This window comes from Podarcis gaigeae (assembly GCF_964106915.1).
Source record: "Podarcis gaigeae genome assembly, chromosome: 3".
NCBI classification, from domain to species: Eukaryota; Metazoa; Chordata; class Lepidosauria; order Squamata; family Lacertidae; genus Podarcis; species Podarcis gaigeae.
In genome coordinates this window covers 25966192-25981161 of record NC_139680.1, presented here as the reverse complement: position 1 = coordinate 25981161, position 14970 = coordinate 25966192, and the positions used below count along the sequence as shown (strand labels likewise).

General features: G+C 39.8%; 2 protein-coding genes across 18 annotated transcripts in view; one reads left to right on the top strand and one right to left on the bottom strand.

The window, feature by feature from the left end:
* Positions 1–10374, top strand: part of MYT1L (myelin transcription factor 1 like) — a 282351-nt gene extending 271977 nt beyond the window's left edge. For 16 of the 17 annotated variants that reach the window (XM_083729979.1, XM_083729970.1, XM_083729982.1 and 13 more), the window contains 4 exons: positions 4614–4705; positions 7177–7280; positions 9092–9235; positions 9571–10374. In XM_083729979.1, the coding sequence (XP_083586105.1) occupies positions 4614–4705; positions 7177–7280; positions 9092–9235; positions 9571–9711 (481 nt within the window). In that variant the 3' untranslated portion in view covers positions 9712–10374. The other variant, XM_083729977.1, reaches the window with a different exon arrangement.
* The window catches only part of TRAPPC12 (trafficking protein particle complex subunit 12), a 647809-nt gene that overhangs the window by 615466 nt on the left and 17373 nt on the right, over positions 1–14970 (bottom strand). The window lies entirely within an intron of this gene.

The window sequence follows — 14970 nt, the reverse complement described above, 5'->3', positions numbered from 1 at the left end:
ACTATAAATTATTATGTTTTTGTGAAAACCAACTTAAGTTTTACTAGGCATTAGAATGCTTTTAAGAAAAAGCACACGAGAGAGAGAGAGAGCGTACCATAGCAGGAATATAAACTAATCCCACTTGTAATCTAGGATCTGTGATTCAGGAGTGAGAAAGGAAAAGCTTCTATCTTATGTGCGATTATGCATATTATCCTATACAACCAACAAATAATCCAATGAAATGCTGCTTCTCTTGGATGGAATTATTTTACAACAATGAGTGACTTTGGGGAGTTAAATGTCTTTTGCTTTTAATTCCTTGTGCACCAAAGTCTATTTATTTTAAAATTCTGTTCAGACTGAATGCTTTCTTTTCTTCTCTCTTTGCACGAAACTAGCCTCACATTTATTCCACATATATTCTGCACTAATTATATTTTTTTCATGTGAGAAACAGTCTCTCCTCATGTTTGTAAGGGTGTACTTCGATTAAGTTTCTTAGATACGTTGAATGAATTTACACTGCAGATTTAACTGGCTTCTTCTTCCCAGGAAATTGTAGTTTGATGATTAGGGGGGTAGCACTGCACATGCTACCATTCCCAGACCATTTTTGTTGGAAGAGTAGATATAGCCCAAGCTCTTCACCTCAGCTACACATCTCTTTCAAGTATGTCGCGGTTTTGTTAAGATGATATTTGCGTGCGGAATTAGTTCTGGGGTGTTAATAATTAGCATAACATGTCAAAGCCATAAGTGATGAAAAACAGAGGGTAGATTCTTCTTCTGAAATTTGTAACAAAATAGTCCCAAGTTTGTTATGCAGCATGAAAAATAAATCTTTAGAGAAGCTGGTGGCCTAGAAATGAGCTCAGTAGCGCTAGCCTCAAAAGCAGGCACTCGTCATGGCCCTCTGTGCACCAGAAGCAGTTTAGTCACGCTGGCCACATGACCCGGAAAGCTGTCTGTGGACAAATGCTAGCTCCCTGGGCCTGAAGCAAGATGAGTGCCACACCCCATAGTCACCTTTGACTGGACTTAACCGTCCAGGGGTCCTTTACCTTTACCTGCCAGCTAGTGATCAGAGAGTCAGAGTGCAGCCCTGCAAGCTGCAATGCTCACATGCTGAGGCAACATGCTGGTGAAGGATTGACCCTGCACCCAGCAACTGATGTCACCAGGTGGAGGAAATTGGTGCACAGCTCAACATGGACACCTTGGTCAGCCAAGACTGGACTGCGGGATGGAGATTCCCACCCCTCTTGTGAAAGAGCTCAAATAACAATGAAACTGAAGTCATGCATTTGCTCATTCGTTGTTAGTTACCGACATTCAACTGGTGACAGGATTAAATTCTTATTCCGTTTCAGACTCAAGCAATATGCATGATTATGAGACTAAATTCCATTATAGCGTATTCCACCAAACAGTAACCAACTTTCGTTCAGATGATGAACTATGGAAGTGACAGTTGAGTAATCTGGCCTATGAGTAAAGCAAATAATATCTGATTTATCTTCACTAGCTGGCATTTTATGCCCTAAAGCACTATAAACAGAAATGAAGTCTGCCTATAAATCTATATCCTTATTATATTCCACCAGGCTAATTATTATGACCGGCCTCTAGTGCCCGAGGAAACGAAATAACATGCAAGAAAATGGAAGATCTCCTTAATATATTGCGACTAATCTTTGCATTCATAATATATGAAATTGTGATGGTTAAAGATGGTTTAAGATTAGATTCTGAATCTAATCTGAGCCTTGTCTTCTTAGTAGTCAGTCTCATACACTCCTTTTTTTAATTTGGATTTATATTTGTGAACCTCACCCGGGCTTTAAATTGGCACAGCTTTTTTTTTTGGTGAGCAATAGATTAGAAAATATCAGTACAAACATCAAAGCAAACAAATAGTTAAAGCATAACTAGCTTGCTTTCCTTTTCTATTCCTTCACTTTTCTCCATAATACAACTTGCCTTTAATAAAATTAAAAACATGCATGCAAGGCATGTCTTCCACCCACATCTTTTAAAGAGTGCTCAGAAGTTCCAGGTGTGTGCTAAGATTATACTCTCAAGAAAGTGAGGGACAACTCAAAGGTTAGATTCCACACACCCAGTCAGTCTTATTTTAACAGTAAAAAAAGGTAAAGGGACCCCTGACCATTAGGTCCAGTCGTAGCCGACTCTGGGGTTGTGGCGCTCATCTCGCTTTACTGGCCGAGGGAGCCGGCGTACAGCTTCAGGGTCATGTGGCCAGCATGATTAAGCCGCTTTACCTTCCCGCCAGAGCAGTACCTATTTATCTACTTGCACTGGTGTGCTTGCGAACTGCTAGGTTGGCAGGAGCTGGGACTGAGCAACGGGAGCTCACCCCGTCGCAGGGATTCGAACCGCCGACCTTCTGATCGGCAAGTCCTAGGCTCTGTGGTTTAACCCACAGCGCCACCCGCGTCCCTATATTAACAGTAGATAGCAGCAAATATCAAACCCCCCATAGTCCCCAAACCTACAATTTGTGAGATAAAACGTGAGATAAAAACATAGGGAAAACATGTTACATTGTGGTTCATTCGTATTGCGTTTCTTGGCCCAAAGACTTCCAAAGCAGTTAACAGCATATTAATAAAGCAAGCAATACAGCAAAAGTACAGAAAGACAACAAATCAGATGGGCCATGATTCTGTGATTTTGCTATCTACACAGTGAACTGGCTGAAAATTTGATGGCCACCAGCTCACCTAGAACTGGGTCATTCAATCCAGTTGCCATCTTTCACCTTAACCTATCTGCTTCTCTCTATTCTTTGTTTAGGGCAACCCACCCACCCCCAGTGCCCCAAACCTTCTCTTACTAGGATCCTGGAGCCAAAAGATTTGTGCAAAGTAGCTTCCATGAAAATAGCACCATTCCTGCAAGTTTCTGTCCTTAAAGGGTGAAGTTAGATGTCTCCAATACCCACATGCTCTCATTCCCTTTGGTGCACTCAGGCTGCCACCTCTCTGTTCTGGATTTATTTAGTAGATTATTCATCCAGGAGTAGCAGGTTGGAGTGTCCTCCTTTCCCCCGCCCACCAGTACCAAAGGCTTTGAACCAAAGGCCAAGTCCCCAAAGTTTGTTCCTCTAACCAGACTGTGGGACCAACCCATTAGTAAGAATGAAGCGGGTGCTTCATTTAGTACAGCCATAGGCAAACATGTCCCTCCAGATGTTTTGGGACTACAACTCCCATAATCTCTGACCACTGGTCCTGTTAGCGAGGGATGATGGGAATTGTAGTCCCAAAATATCTGGAGGGCCGAGTTGCCTATGCCTGATTTAGTAGATAGTGTATGCACTAGTAGATCTGTGTATGCACCCCATAACCTTGCTTACTGCCCTCAAGTGTAGGAGAGGACACTCCTACACCATTGCCAGTGGTGATTTGCTTTGGGAAGCAAAATTTCTTCGGCCAGCCCTGCCAAAACATTTCCTGGATAAATACTTGGAGGGCCAATGCAAACTCTATGACTGGTTTCAGGTGCCTTCACTCCAATCTGCCCCACAATATACATAAACATTATATACTATACATGATGGGTTCTGACACCTCTTTTTCTAGAAAAATAACTGTAAAAAAACAATTAAAACTCTAAATTGGTCCTTAGTTTGTGCCATGTTCTCTTGGCATACCCTTACTAATACAGTATATTTCATAGAATCACAGAATTGTAGAGACAGAAGTAGCCCAACCCCCTGCAGTCAAATTCCTAACCAGCAAAATTTCCCTCATACTATTTTGTAAATACAGAATGGTTATATGATTTTTGATTAGAACTCATCTAGAACTTGTGACAAACTTTTCAGGAGCTGCCCTATTGTTACACAATGGTAGGAAATGTTTCTGCACTTGTATTTGAACCTGCAAATGAAATGAAATCAGCTCAAGTCCCTCAAGCTTAAAATAGGGTGCGTATCACTTATTTGGGATAAGATACAAGCTGTAAATTCATATTTGTTCCTTTGAGGTAGTTTAAATAAGAATGATAAATATAGGTTTCATTGCCGTGGGGGAAATTCGTTGCAAAAAGGTGTGCGTGTTCTAACTATAACTACTGTGATTTATTAAAACTGGGTTTATATGAAATGCGTGTTCTTGTCATTTGGTAAGAAAAACTAGGTTCTAAGACAGATGAACATGGGCATCTTCCCCGCAGCTGAACTATAATCCCCAGAGTCACAGCTTTCTTTATAAAAATACGTCTCTACCCTTCGTATATGAGGCAAAAGTATGGGCACCATTCTCCTTGTTTGTTTAGTGAAAAACTAGCATTCTTCTACCTTTCAGTGTTTTTAGGCAGTGAATGAAGTTATTGCAACATCAGCCAATTAGACAAAGAGAAGAGGGACATACCATGGTGTACAAAAGTAACTAGTTTTTTTTTCCCTTTCCATTTTTAAGTCTTATATTTTTTCCTCTTCTTGTCTGAGAACAGTTCCTCTTCTCTTTCAGAATCCAGCACCTTACCAGTGGCAGTTGAGAGAGACTTCCCTGTAACTCTGTTTCCGTAGTCGATTTAGCTGACGTACTGAACACCCATGACTTATTACAATTAATAATTCTTTCCTCACTTATTGTCTACAGTCTATCAGGATGCCCCAGAGCTACGTCGGCAATGAAGAGAGCAAAGCTGTCGGGAGAACAAATGCTTACAATAAAGCAGAGGGCTAGCAATGGTAAATAGCTAATTGTTGTGGATTAAATGAGACACAGCTATCCCTGTTTACTTCACTCTCTCACTGTGAGAATAATTTACTCACTATGGTATTACAAAGGAGTCTTTCTGAACACAATCTTGGAGTCCTTCTAGAAAGTGCCATCAGGCTACAGTGTACGGCACTGAAATGATTTTGCTGCTGCTGCAAAAAATCAGCTTCTGAACGCAGTGGTGTAGCGTGGGTTGTCAGCACCCGGGGCAAGGCAAATAATTTGCACCCCCTAACCCGTGGATTTGCACCCCCTAACCCTAACCCCCAGATGTTGCGCCCGGTGCGCCCGGCCCCCCTGCACCCCCCACGCTACGCCACTGTCTGAACGTGCTTCAGAGAACACCTATGCTGTGATTTGTGCTGCCATTGTAAAGCAGAAAGCTCATGTGAAGCACAATCATGGGCATGTTTGCTCAGAAACATGTCCCTCTGTATTAATTGCATCTTACTCCAAGGAAAGTTTGCAAAGCAGTGCAGCCTTGGCTCAAAGTTCTTTAAGCACTTGGAATTACCAGAATTCCTCTCCTTCCAGTACAGAGCCTCATTCATCAGACTGACGAAGAGGGTCCCCAAATTTAGCATGGCTGGATTTTAAAATACCACATTACCATCAAAAGGGAACCATTAAGTCTAAAATTCCCACAATATCCTGTTGTCTTTAACCCAAATTATACATTTGGCATGGGTATTTAATCTGCTCCATTATACTATGTATGGCCAGAAAAGCTCATATAATATAATCGCTTCATCTGGCGTTATGATGAAACTTGGATACTTTTATCAATTTTATTTTCATCATATTTACCCTGCCTTTTTTACCCAAAACTATGCCAGAAAGCTATGGATGAGCAAAAAGAACCGAGATGTCGAGCAACAATTCAGTAACCTTACATGTCATTCATATGAAAGAAAGACAAGAACAAATATCTCAAGAAAAAAATAAAACTTAGCTGTATGGTGCTAATGAAGAGTCGTCCCCCCCCCCCAATTCAAATAGCATCTGTGGGGAGATGGTTTTCATCAGGAGCTTGTGAGGAGGGTCAAATTCGTCCTCCCCACCTTCAGTGATTCCAGTCATCTCCCCACCCCACCCCCAGCCAATGACTACAGTCTGCATTTTCTAAAAAGTGCACATTAGATGGAAATATGAATTTAATGCCACAGTTCATTGGGCAGCCATCAAACTCTGTTACTCGAGCGAATGGGCTCAGATAGAAGTTGTGGTTTAATTAGTATGTTTCAATTTAGAATGTGAAAGGACTTTTCCACCCCATGTGAATGTCAAGGTTCACAGCTGGGCTGGATACTTGCCCTATTTTCTCCCTTTCCTCCACTTACGCATGCAGATGGCACAGTGGGATGTTGGGAAGGTCTGTACATGCTTTCCATACCACCATCCAGTTCTTCCTCTCTGTGCCTTGCAAGCTACTTACCATATTTTTCCATGTATAAGATGATCTTTCCCCCCAAATTTTGTAAGTTTAAAATTGGGGGTTGTCTTATACACGGAACGTTGCAATTAAATATATAAATAAATATATGCCGCCAGCCATATTCTTTCCCCCCAGCCTCCCCTCACTATTGGCCTCACAACAAACACTGGTCTGGTACTTCCCCTCCCCCACTCTGGACATTGTCCCTTCCACCCGGTTCCCTCAGCCGCCCCCTGGCTACCCAGACCCCCCATTCCCCAAGCGCACTCACTCAGGCAGGCAGGACTGGCAGTCGCAGCTCCTCAATCAGTGTTCGCATCTGCCAGCACACATGGAGTAAATACGGTACATACCGTAAATACTGAGACAAAAGTGCAGCACACAGGCGGGAGAGCTGGAGCTGCAGCTACAGTGGAGTTACACTGAGCTGATAGGAGCAGCCGCCATTACACAGCTTGCCTCACTGTTTGATGTTTAAATATACAGTACTAAATATACCGGTGTTTTGAATATTTAATAAAATATCAACATTGTTCCGTTTGGTGTTTAAAATATTTATTTCTTAATTTGGGGCTCAAAAATAGGGGTTGTCTTATACATGGGGGCGTCTTATACACGGAAAAATACAGTATATTCTACATGCCTTTTTTGACAGGTTGGGTAGGATGAAAATGTGAAGAGTATGCAGAGACCTGCCACTCCCTTCAGTGACCCATCACAGGGCCTGGGCAACAGGGGAGAGAGCTGGAGACCATTAAGCCTTATAGGAATCTTCCACGTGTGGTTACTTTGCCAGCGGCTGGATTCCTACGGTCTTTGTCCCCCTTAGAATGTTCTTACCTTAGCTTGTGGAAGGCTCTGCTTAAAATGGAATATCCCATGAGATGTAACCATTCTGACCTTTTTGTTTTATTGACCTAAACTTCAAACTGTGAAATGGCTCAGTTGCTTAACTCAGATTTCTAACAACTATATTTTAATATATCTTTTTTTATTATTGCATAGGTATAGAAAATGATGAAGAAATTAAACAGTTAGATGAAGAAATAAAGGAACTAAATGAATCCAACTCCCAGATGGAAGCTGATATGATAAAACTCCGAACTCAGGTAACAGTTTTATAAAGTCCTAAATCCAATGGTTTTTTACATGACTGGATTAAGATAAATAAATAGGCTAGTCGCACTCTGTGGGGATATTTTATTTTCTTTCTCCCAATTTTTCCTTAATGTGTTTGCCCTGTTTTAAAAACCATATGGGAGGTTAGAAAACCGTGATTTGGTACTGCTTCCCTAGTATGGCAGCTGCAAACATTTCTCCCTGAAATCATAATCAAAACCATCAGGTTAAAGAAGGATTTTGTTCTAAATGAATATGTACAGCTTTTACTCTCTTATATATGGATGATAGATGGAGGGGGGTGGAGAGTAAAGGCAGATCACCAGAAATCAATGGTCCAAGCTTTCTGCTCAGGCACGCTAGAAGCTACATTGTGCAAAGGAGCAAACTATCCCTGATGTTAAGTACTGTTTTGAATCGCAACTGGCCATGTTCCTTTTCTCCTAAAAAGTAACTGTGGTGCTCCAAACTTGGATCTGAATTGCACTGCAGGGGAAGAGGCCACTTAACCATTTTCCCATCTCCATTTTCCTTGCAAAAATGGTCTCCTGCCCCAAAGTGCTTATTTGTTCCAATTTTTAAGCAGTTTAAGGGAGACATTTGTTGGACAATGGGTGTGGCAAAAAGGGCCTTTGCTATGGCCCTGATCCAGGGTGGAGGGATGGCTCTCCTTTTTTTGAAAACAAAAGGAAGCCGCGAGCACGTGTTTAAAAATAAGCTTAAAGTCATATCTAGTTTTGGTCATTGACTGCTGCTTAATATCTATTTCCATCTGTTCTTAGTTTACGTAGATGGTTCAAAAAGTGTAGTTTTCTACAGATAAAAATAGACATGGACTAATCCATTGTAAGGCCGGGGAACAATTTGCATGATTTATATATATATATATTTCAGAGGATGGTATGTGGTAGGCATGATTTTTTTAAAAAAACAACAACTTGGCTTTTCTTAATTCCAAGTGAAGAGCATGAATTAGATGTGAGGTGCAAAAGGAGTAATTTATTGTGAGATGTCAAGCCCAGGAGATTTGGCAGAACATAATGGCTTGGGTTCAGTGTTTCCATAAGGGTCATTCCATGTCATTTCAACGAGGTCAAGTCACCCTCCGTCTCAGATGTTGATGAAATTTGGTGTACACCCTTCCCTTATGGTTGAAAGAAACCCCCTTAATTCCCCCCCCCTCTATCTCAAATAGTTTAAATTTTTATAGCACTTCAAAGTTTTGTTAAATCTGTGTTGTCTGTCCCTCTTGAGACCCTAGGCACAAAATACCCTTGTGTACATCCCCCCCCCCCATAACCAATGATCAGATCTCTTAGAAATTTTACAGGAAACTTCGAAGTGCTATAAAATTAAAACCGTTTGAGACAGAGGGGGGGAAATTAAGGGGGTTTCTTTCAACCATAAGAGAAGGGTGTACACCAAGTTTCATCAAAATATGAGATGGTTGGTGACAAAACCCTTGGTTTTTTGCATTGATTTGATGTGGAATCACCCATAAGTGGAATGCTGAACACAGAACACAGACCAGAGGAAGAGGCCAGGAAAGGAATGTGACTGATTCTTCCTTCCTCCTGAGCATTTTTTGCTCCCTGAAATCTATTCTGGAAGGTTGGATGAGTTGTAGAACAGCAAAAAGATGCACTGCACCCTCCAAGTACCGTAGATCTGCACTGGCTCATAGAGGGACACTCTGGATCAACTTAGTGTTATAATTGACATAACATTCTCCCCCCCCCCCCCGGTCGTTTTAAAGATGTTCTGCTTCCTGTTACATTGTACACTATTCTGTCCCTTTCAGATTACCACCATGGAGAGCAACCTGAAGACGATAGAAGAAGAAAACAAAGTAATTGAGCAACAAAATGAGTCGCTCCTTCACGAATTGGCTAATTTAAGCCAATCTTTAATTCATAGTCTAGCTAATATCCAGCTACCGCATATGGTAAGTGACTGAGGCACAAGTTAAGGAATTTGGCGGTCTCCTTCACCTCATACAGTAGATGTCTTTTTGTTTTTATATTTATGGCTCCTCAGCCCGATGGAGGTTTGCGGTATCAACCCTGAAACCATAGAGATAAATTTAACTGCTTAAAAAAAAAAAAGACACGGTGGGCCAATTCCGATGTCTCCTGTAAAAATTAAGTAAGCGCTAAACTAGACCTTTTTAATGTGCTAAGAAAAATGGTGTCAATGTGCTGTGATAGTTTGTTATGCATAAATGAATATACCATTAAGCAAATAAAAGTTGTATATGAACTACTATTTAATATCTCGTAGGAACCAATCAATGAACAAAATTTTGATGCTTACGTGACCACTTTGACGGACATGTATACAAATCAAGATCGTTATCAGAGTCCAGAAAATAAAGCCCTACTGGAAAATATAAAACAGGCTGTGAGAGGAATTCAGGTGTGAGCAGCTGCTGTAGTGGTGAAAAAATCTTACCTTTAAAAAAAAAATGATGCCTCTTGTTTTTTGCTGCTGTAATTTACCAGAAAGTGTTATATATTTCTTTCTGTTTAAAACAGTGTTATGCTTACAAGACTTCATGATAATTTTATGTCTTGCTTTAAAGATAGTAACTGCAGAATAGTTTTTTGAATACATTCACATTTTGTACGTTTTCATATAAGCTGACATAGTGTGATATGCCATGTAATGTTTATAGCTGCTAATGTATGCACATTTTTGGGGTAAATATATTTCTGAAGAGGTAAGCTGATCAAAATAGAGTGTAAATTCTTTTTAATGCTTTAGTGATTAAATGTTTTAGTATTTTGAACTGAAATGGACAAAAAAAAAGAAAAAGAAAAAAGAAAATCCGCTTTGAATGACAATGTTGCAGTCTGCGGCCACTTTTTAGACACTCTCATTTTGTCTCATTGCTGGAGGATTTTATGGGATTTAAGAAATTACATTTTGTGTGCATATTGTTTCATAGCAAGATTTGGTTGCCAAAAATGCTTTATTTTTGAACAATGCTTGAAATATTGTGTGACTTTTGTTTTCAGAGGATGGTATGTGGCGGGGGGCAATAAAAAGAAGGTTTTTTTGTTTGTTTTTTGTTTTTGTTTTTAATTCCAAGCAAAGGGCATGAATTAGATGTGAGATGTAAAAGGAGTAATTTATTGTAAGACAACATCAAGCCATGGGAACTTGAGAGAGAAGATTCAAAGCAGCTTAAACAGCACTTTTTAATTAACTTCTAAGCATTACATGGTATGAATATGGGAACCTCCATAATGACAGGAGCTCTATCAGAGGTGGACAACATGAAGATATCAACTTTTCTTTTCAAATACACTTTGGAGCCAACATCCTCTGTTTCTCCAGGACTCCTAGAGTTTCCCTCTGAGTTATCTGTTACAGCATTGTAGTTCATCTTTCAGAAGTTCAGTCTTTCCTTCCTAATACAAAGGCAATAGTTTCAAAGAAATATTGCCATTAAAAAAAAAGTTTTTAATTTGGGAATTAACCCCTAAGTTTTATCTTTACAGTAGTTACTGGCCTGGATTCATTGCTACCCTGCGTAGGAAATAGAATGCAGTTCAGTTAACCTGTTTTTTTTTTACCTTGTTCCCTTTTTTTTACTGTTTTGGTTCTGGGGTTACGGTTATTATTTTTATTTTTTGGCGTACAATCATTATTCCTGTGGCATTTCCATATGCTATCTATTTGTTCTACTGTTACCTATTGCAAAAAATAAATAAAAATAAATGAATGAATGCAATCAGAAAATTTAATGTAACTAAATATACTTTGGCACTTTTTGCTTTAAATTGCATCATTTCAAGCTAAAAAAAAAAGACGTATTGTACTTTTCAGATTTGATTGTTATTTCTTCAAAATAACTGCACTATATGTATGCATAAGACCACTTTTTCTTGCGGCATTTTTTTGTTTCCCCCCTCCCATTTAAATTAGTAATTCAGATGGCGTGGCGTGTATGTCAGATGTTGAATTGATTTCGATTTGATAGCATATCTTTTCCTTCCATGTCTTGATGTTATGCAGAAAGTACAAAAGTACTTTGAAAAATTTTGTTATGAAAAAAAATAAATAAAAAAGATGGGTTTTGTAAAAAATAATAAAATAATAATAATAAATAAAATAAAATATTTTTAGCAGAACAGGACTTACAGGGTCATTGTCCCCACAATGTGCCAGTTGACTATTTGCACTTACCTTGCCCTATATATCCATACGGAGGTGTGCAATCTCGTGTGTCATTCGCTTTGTGACACTAAATTTGAACAAATTAGAGTGGAAGCCGACGTGGGCTCGTCCAATAATATTTGCTACAGGGATCTCACAACAAATATTCTGATACAATACTCAACCTCGGTATATATATATATGTATAAATATATGTATATCCCAGCGGCACTTTATACTATTCACTGTACAAAAAGCTTACAGTTTTTCCACGAGGACTTTAATAACTAGCTGGGAGAAGATTATGTAATTACTTTTGGGGCTCTGCAGTGTCTTCTTCTGTATAGTGCCCTCCTTTTTCTGTTGTGCTATTAGTTGTAGCTGCCATGCTTAGAATTGCCTTTTTGAGAGCTGAAGCAAGGTGCTTGTCGTTCACCTTCTGCCATATATATTGTACTTTTTGCCCTAGCCTCCTTTTAGGGCTCTCATTGTTCATAAGGGCATATGCATTTTTTTCCACTGCATTGTGTCTGCTGCTTCTTTGCCAATATAGTAATGCTTTCCGTAGAGTAATAGATAGTATCAGTTTTGGATTCTTATCGTTATCACCTATGTACAATGGGAAAAAGGGATTTTAAGCACAAATCCGCGCTGCTCATCTAATGTTGGTACATAATATCAAATCAAAAGATATCTGTGACTATTATATAGGGATCACACACAAAAAAGTGTCACATATTAGAATGCTGACCTTTCATCTGAAATTATTGTGAGTCATCAGAGTTTTATTTATTCTAACTTATTGTTCATTTTTCTTGAGTTTGATTTAAGTGCTCATTTATTAAGACAGAATTTTGTATAAACTACTTATTGTGCTCTCTGTGGAACTGAGGTTTGATTTATTTTTGTACTACACGGCATGGGTTTGTTGACATTTTAATTTTGCTATAAATGTGTGAAATCACAAGTTGCTGTGATAACTTCATTTTTAAATTGTGAAATTTGTACAAATTTTGTCATGCTGGATGTGAACACATCTTACTCTAAATAAATAAATGAATAAATAAACAAACAAATGTGTTGCCACATTTGTAGCACAGCTGTTCTCTGATCCATTGTTACCTTACTTGATTTCACCCACGGCACTGGCAGTCTCATATATTCAGCCAAACTTTGCAGTGGCACTTTTCTTTCTCCTTTTTAATAACTGAATTCTCATCCTACACACACACACACACACACACACACACACACACACATTTTTCTGTGTATAAAACGCCCCCATGTATAAGACGACCCCTATTTTTTAAAACACCAAAATTAAGAAATTAAGTTGACACCGGTCTTGAAAGACCTACATTGGCTTCCAGTATGTTTCCGAGCACAATTCAAAGTGTTGGTGCTGACCTTTAAAGCCCTAAACGGCCTCAGCCCAGAATACCTGAAGGAGCATCTCCACCCCCATCATTCTGCCCGGACACTGAGGTCCAGTGCCGAGGGCCTTCTGGCGGTTCCCTCGCTGCAGGAAGCCAAGTTACAGGGAACCAGGTAGTGGCACCCGCCCTGTGGGAGGCCCCTCACCAGATGTCAAGGAGAAAAACAACTACCAGACTTTTAGAAGACATCTGAAGGCAGCCTGTTTAGGGAAGCTTTTAATGTTTAACAGACTATTGTATTTTAATATTATGTTGGAAGCCGCCCAGAGTGGTGAAGGAAACCCAGCCAGATGGGCGGGGTATAAATAAATTATTATTATTATCATTATTATCATTATTATTATTTAGCTTGTGGGGGTGGGGGTGAGGGAGGCCCGCCAATCACTCACCCTCCTGCCCACCACTGCCAGTCACTTGCCACAGCCACCAATTGTCTGCCCGCTCACCATGGCCGCCAACCACCTGCCCAATTGCCAGCAGACCTTGCTGCAGCCACCAATCACCCGCCCAGGCGCCGCTGCCCATCTCCTGCTTGCTACTGCCATTAATCACACGTTTCCACTCTGAATTCACTATCTGTGTATAAGATGACACCCAATTTTGGCCCTTTTTATAGCAAAAAGCATTGTCTTATACACGGAAAAATACGGTATATATAGTTTTGCATTACTGGCCAGATTCTTCATTTCTCAACAAACTCATTCTTAGAAACACTTACCAACTTGGAGTAGTAGAGCCCAAGTTATCAGAACCTACATTTTTAATAGCTCCTCTTTACTCAGAATTGTTGAGAACTATATCTGTTAGGTGCAAGGTATTTTCATTTCAATACCTGGACCTTATCTACTTACACTTAACTTTCCATGCTGGGCTCAGGTTCTCATCACTGATGTTTATTCGACTGAATGTCCCATGTTCCCCCCTCCCATATTTTTATTTTACTACCCCCTGCACATGTACACACACACACACACACACATCTTTTTCTGCATGCTTTCCAGCTGAGGCTTCAGAAGCTGGGTCTTGACCATCCATGATAGCAAATGATGAAAATGCAAAATACACTTCTATAAGAATACCACGGTTCTCAGTAGATTTTTGTTTTAAAGTGTCAAGAGATCCCTCAGGAATGAATAATTCAGTAATCACCTTTGACACATGATGTACGATAAAAACAGCAAAGAACAGTTAAACACAAAACAAAGCAAAAAACAAACAAACAAACAAAAACCAGCCAATGCATTTAAAGCAAACATTAAACAATACAAATTAAGACACCCATGGCAAAGAACTGTTTATCCAGCTGAGAAATCCTATGAGCACAAAAATGGTCTTCCATTGTTTCTGGGAAGTGCAGGGACTGAGAGCCTGGTATATCTTGCCAGGAACGCCATGCCACAGAACAGGGGCAGCCAAACTAAAAGCCCTACCCTGAGTTCTGAGATCTTTGGACTTTGCAAGAGAAACTCCCACAGACCATAGTGAGTGTATAAAGCATAAGGCAATCTCTTAACATAGACTGGACCTGCGCTGTATATCACTTCATATGTCTTGAACCCAGCCTGGCCGCAGATGAGGACCAACAAATTGTGCGCTCTCTCTCTCTCTCTCTCTCTCTCTCTCTGCTTCTTGTCTTTAAAGACTGGAGTTAAAAATATCCATTTATTCATTGATTATTATTTTTTTTTAAAGAGGTCCCTTCTCTTTTAAAATATTCTCTGTCAAGAGGTGGGGGTGGAACCAAGAATTTTCTATAAATAACTATACAGAGAAAGCAAAAGAATATCCATAGATGACTGTTGTGTTAATTTGTAAGAAAATCGGGAAATGAGAATTTTAAAATGCTGGTTACATTAATCCTGGGGCTTTATGCATTCTTTAAATATATGCAGCTTGCTGCCAGGACCAACCTGAAGCAAATTCGCCCCATGTGTTTTCTTCTGGAATGTTATGTTGTGTGATGATAACCATGTGAAATTAAAACTTCCATAAACTGCATTCTTACTCATGGGGCAACCAATGGATGGTAGCAGTGCGGAGAGAAAACCAGCAAGTGGCAGTATTGGACAAAAAACAAGATAAA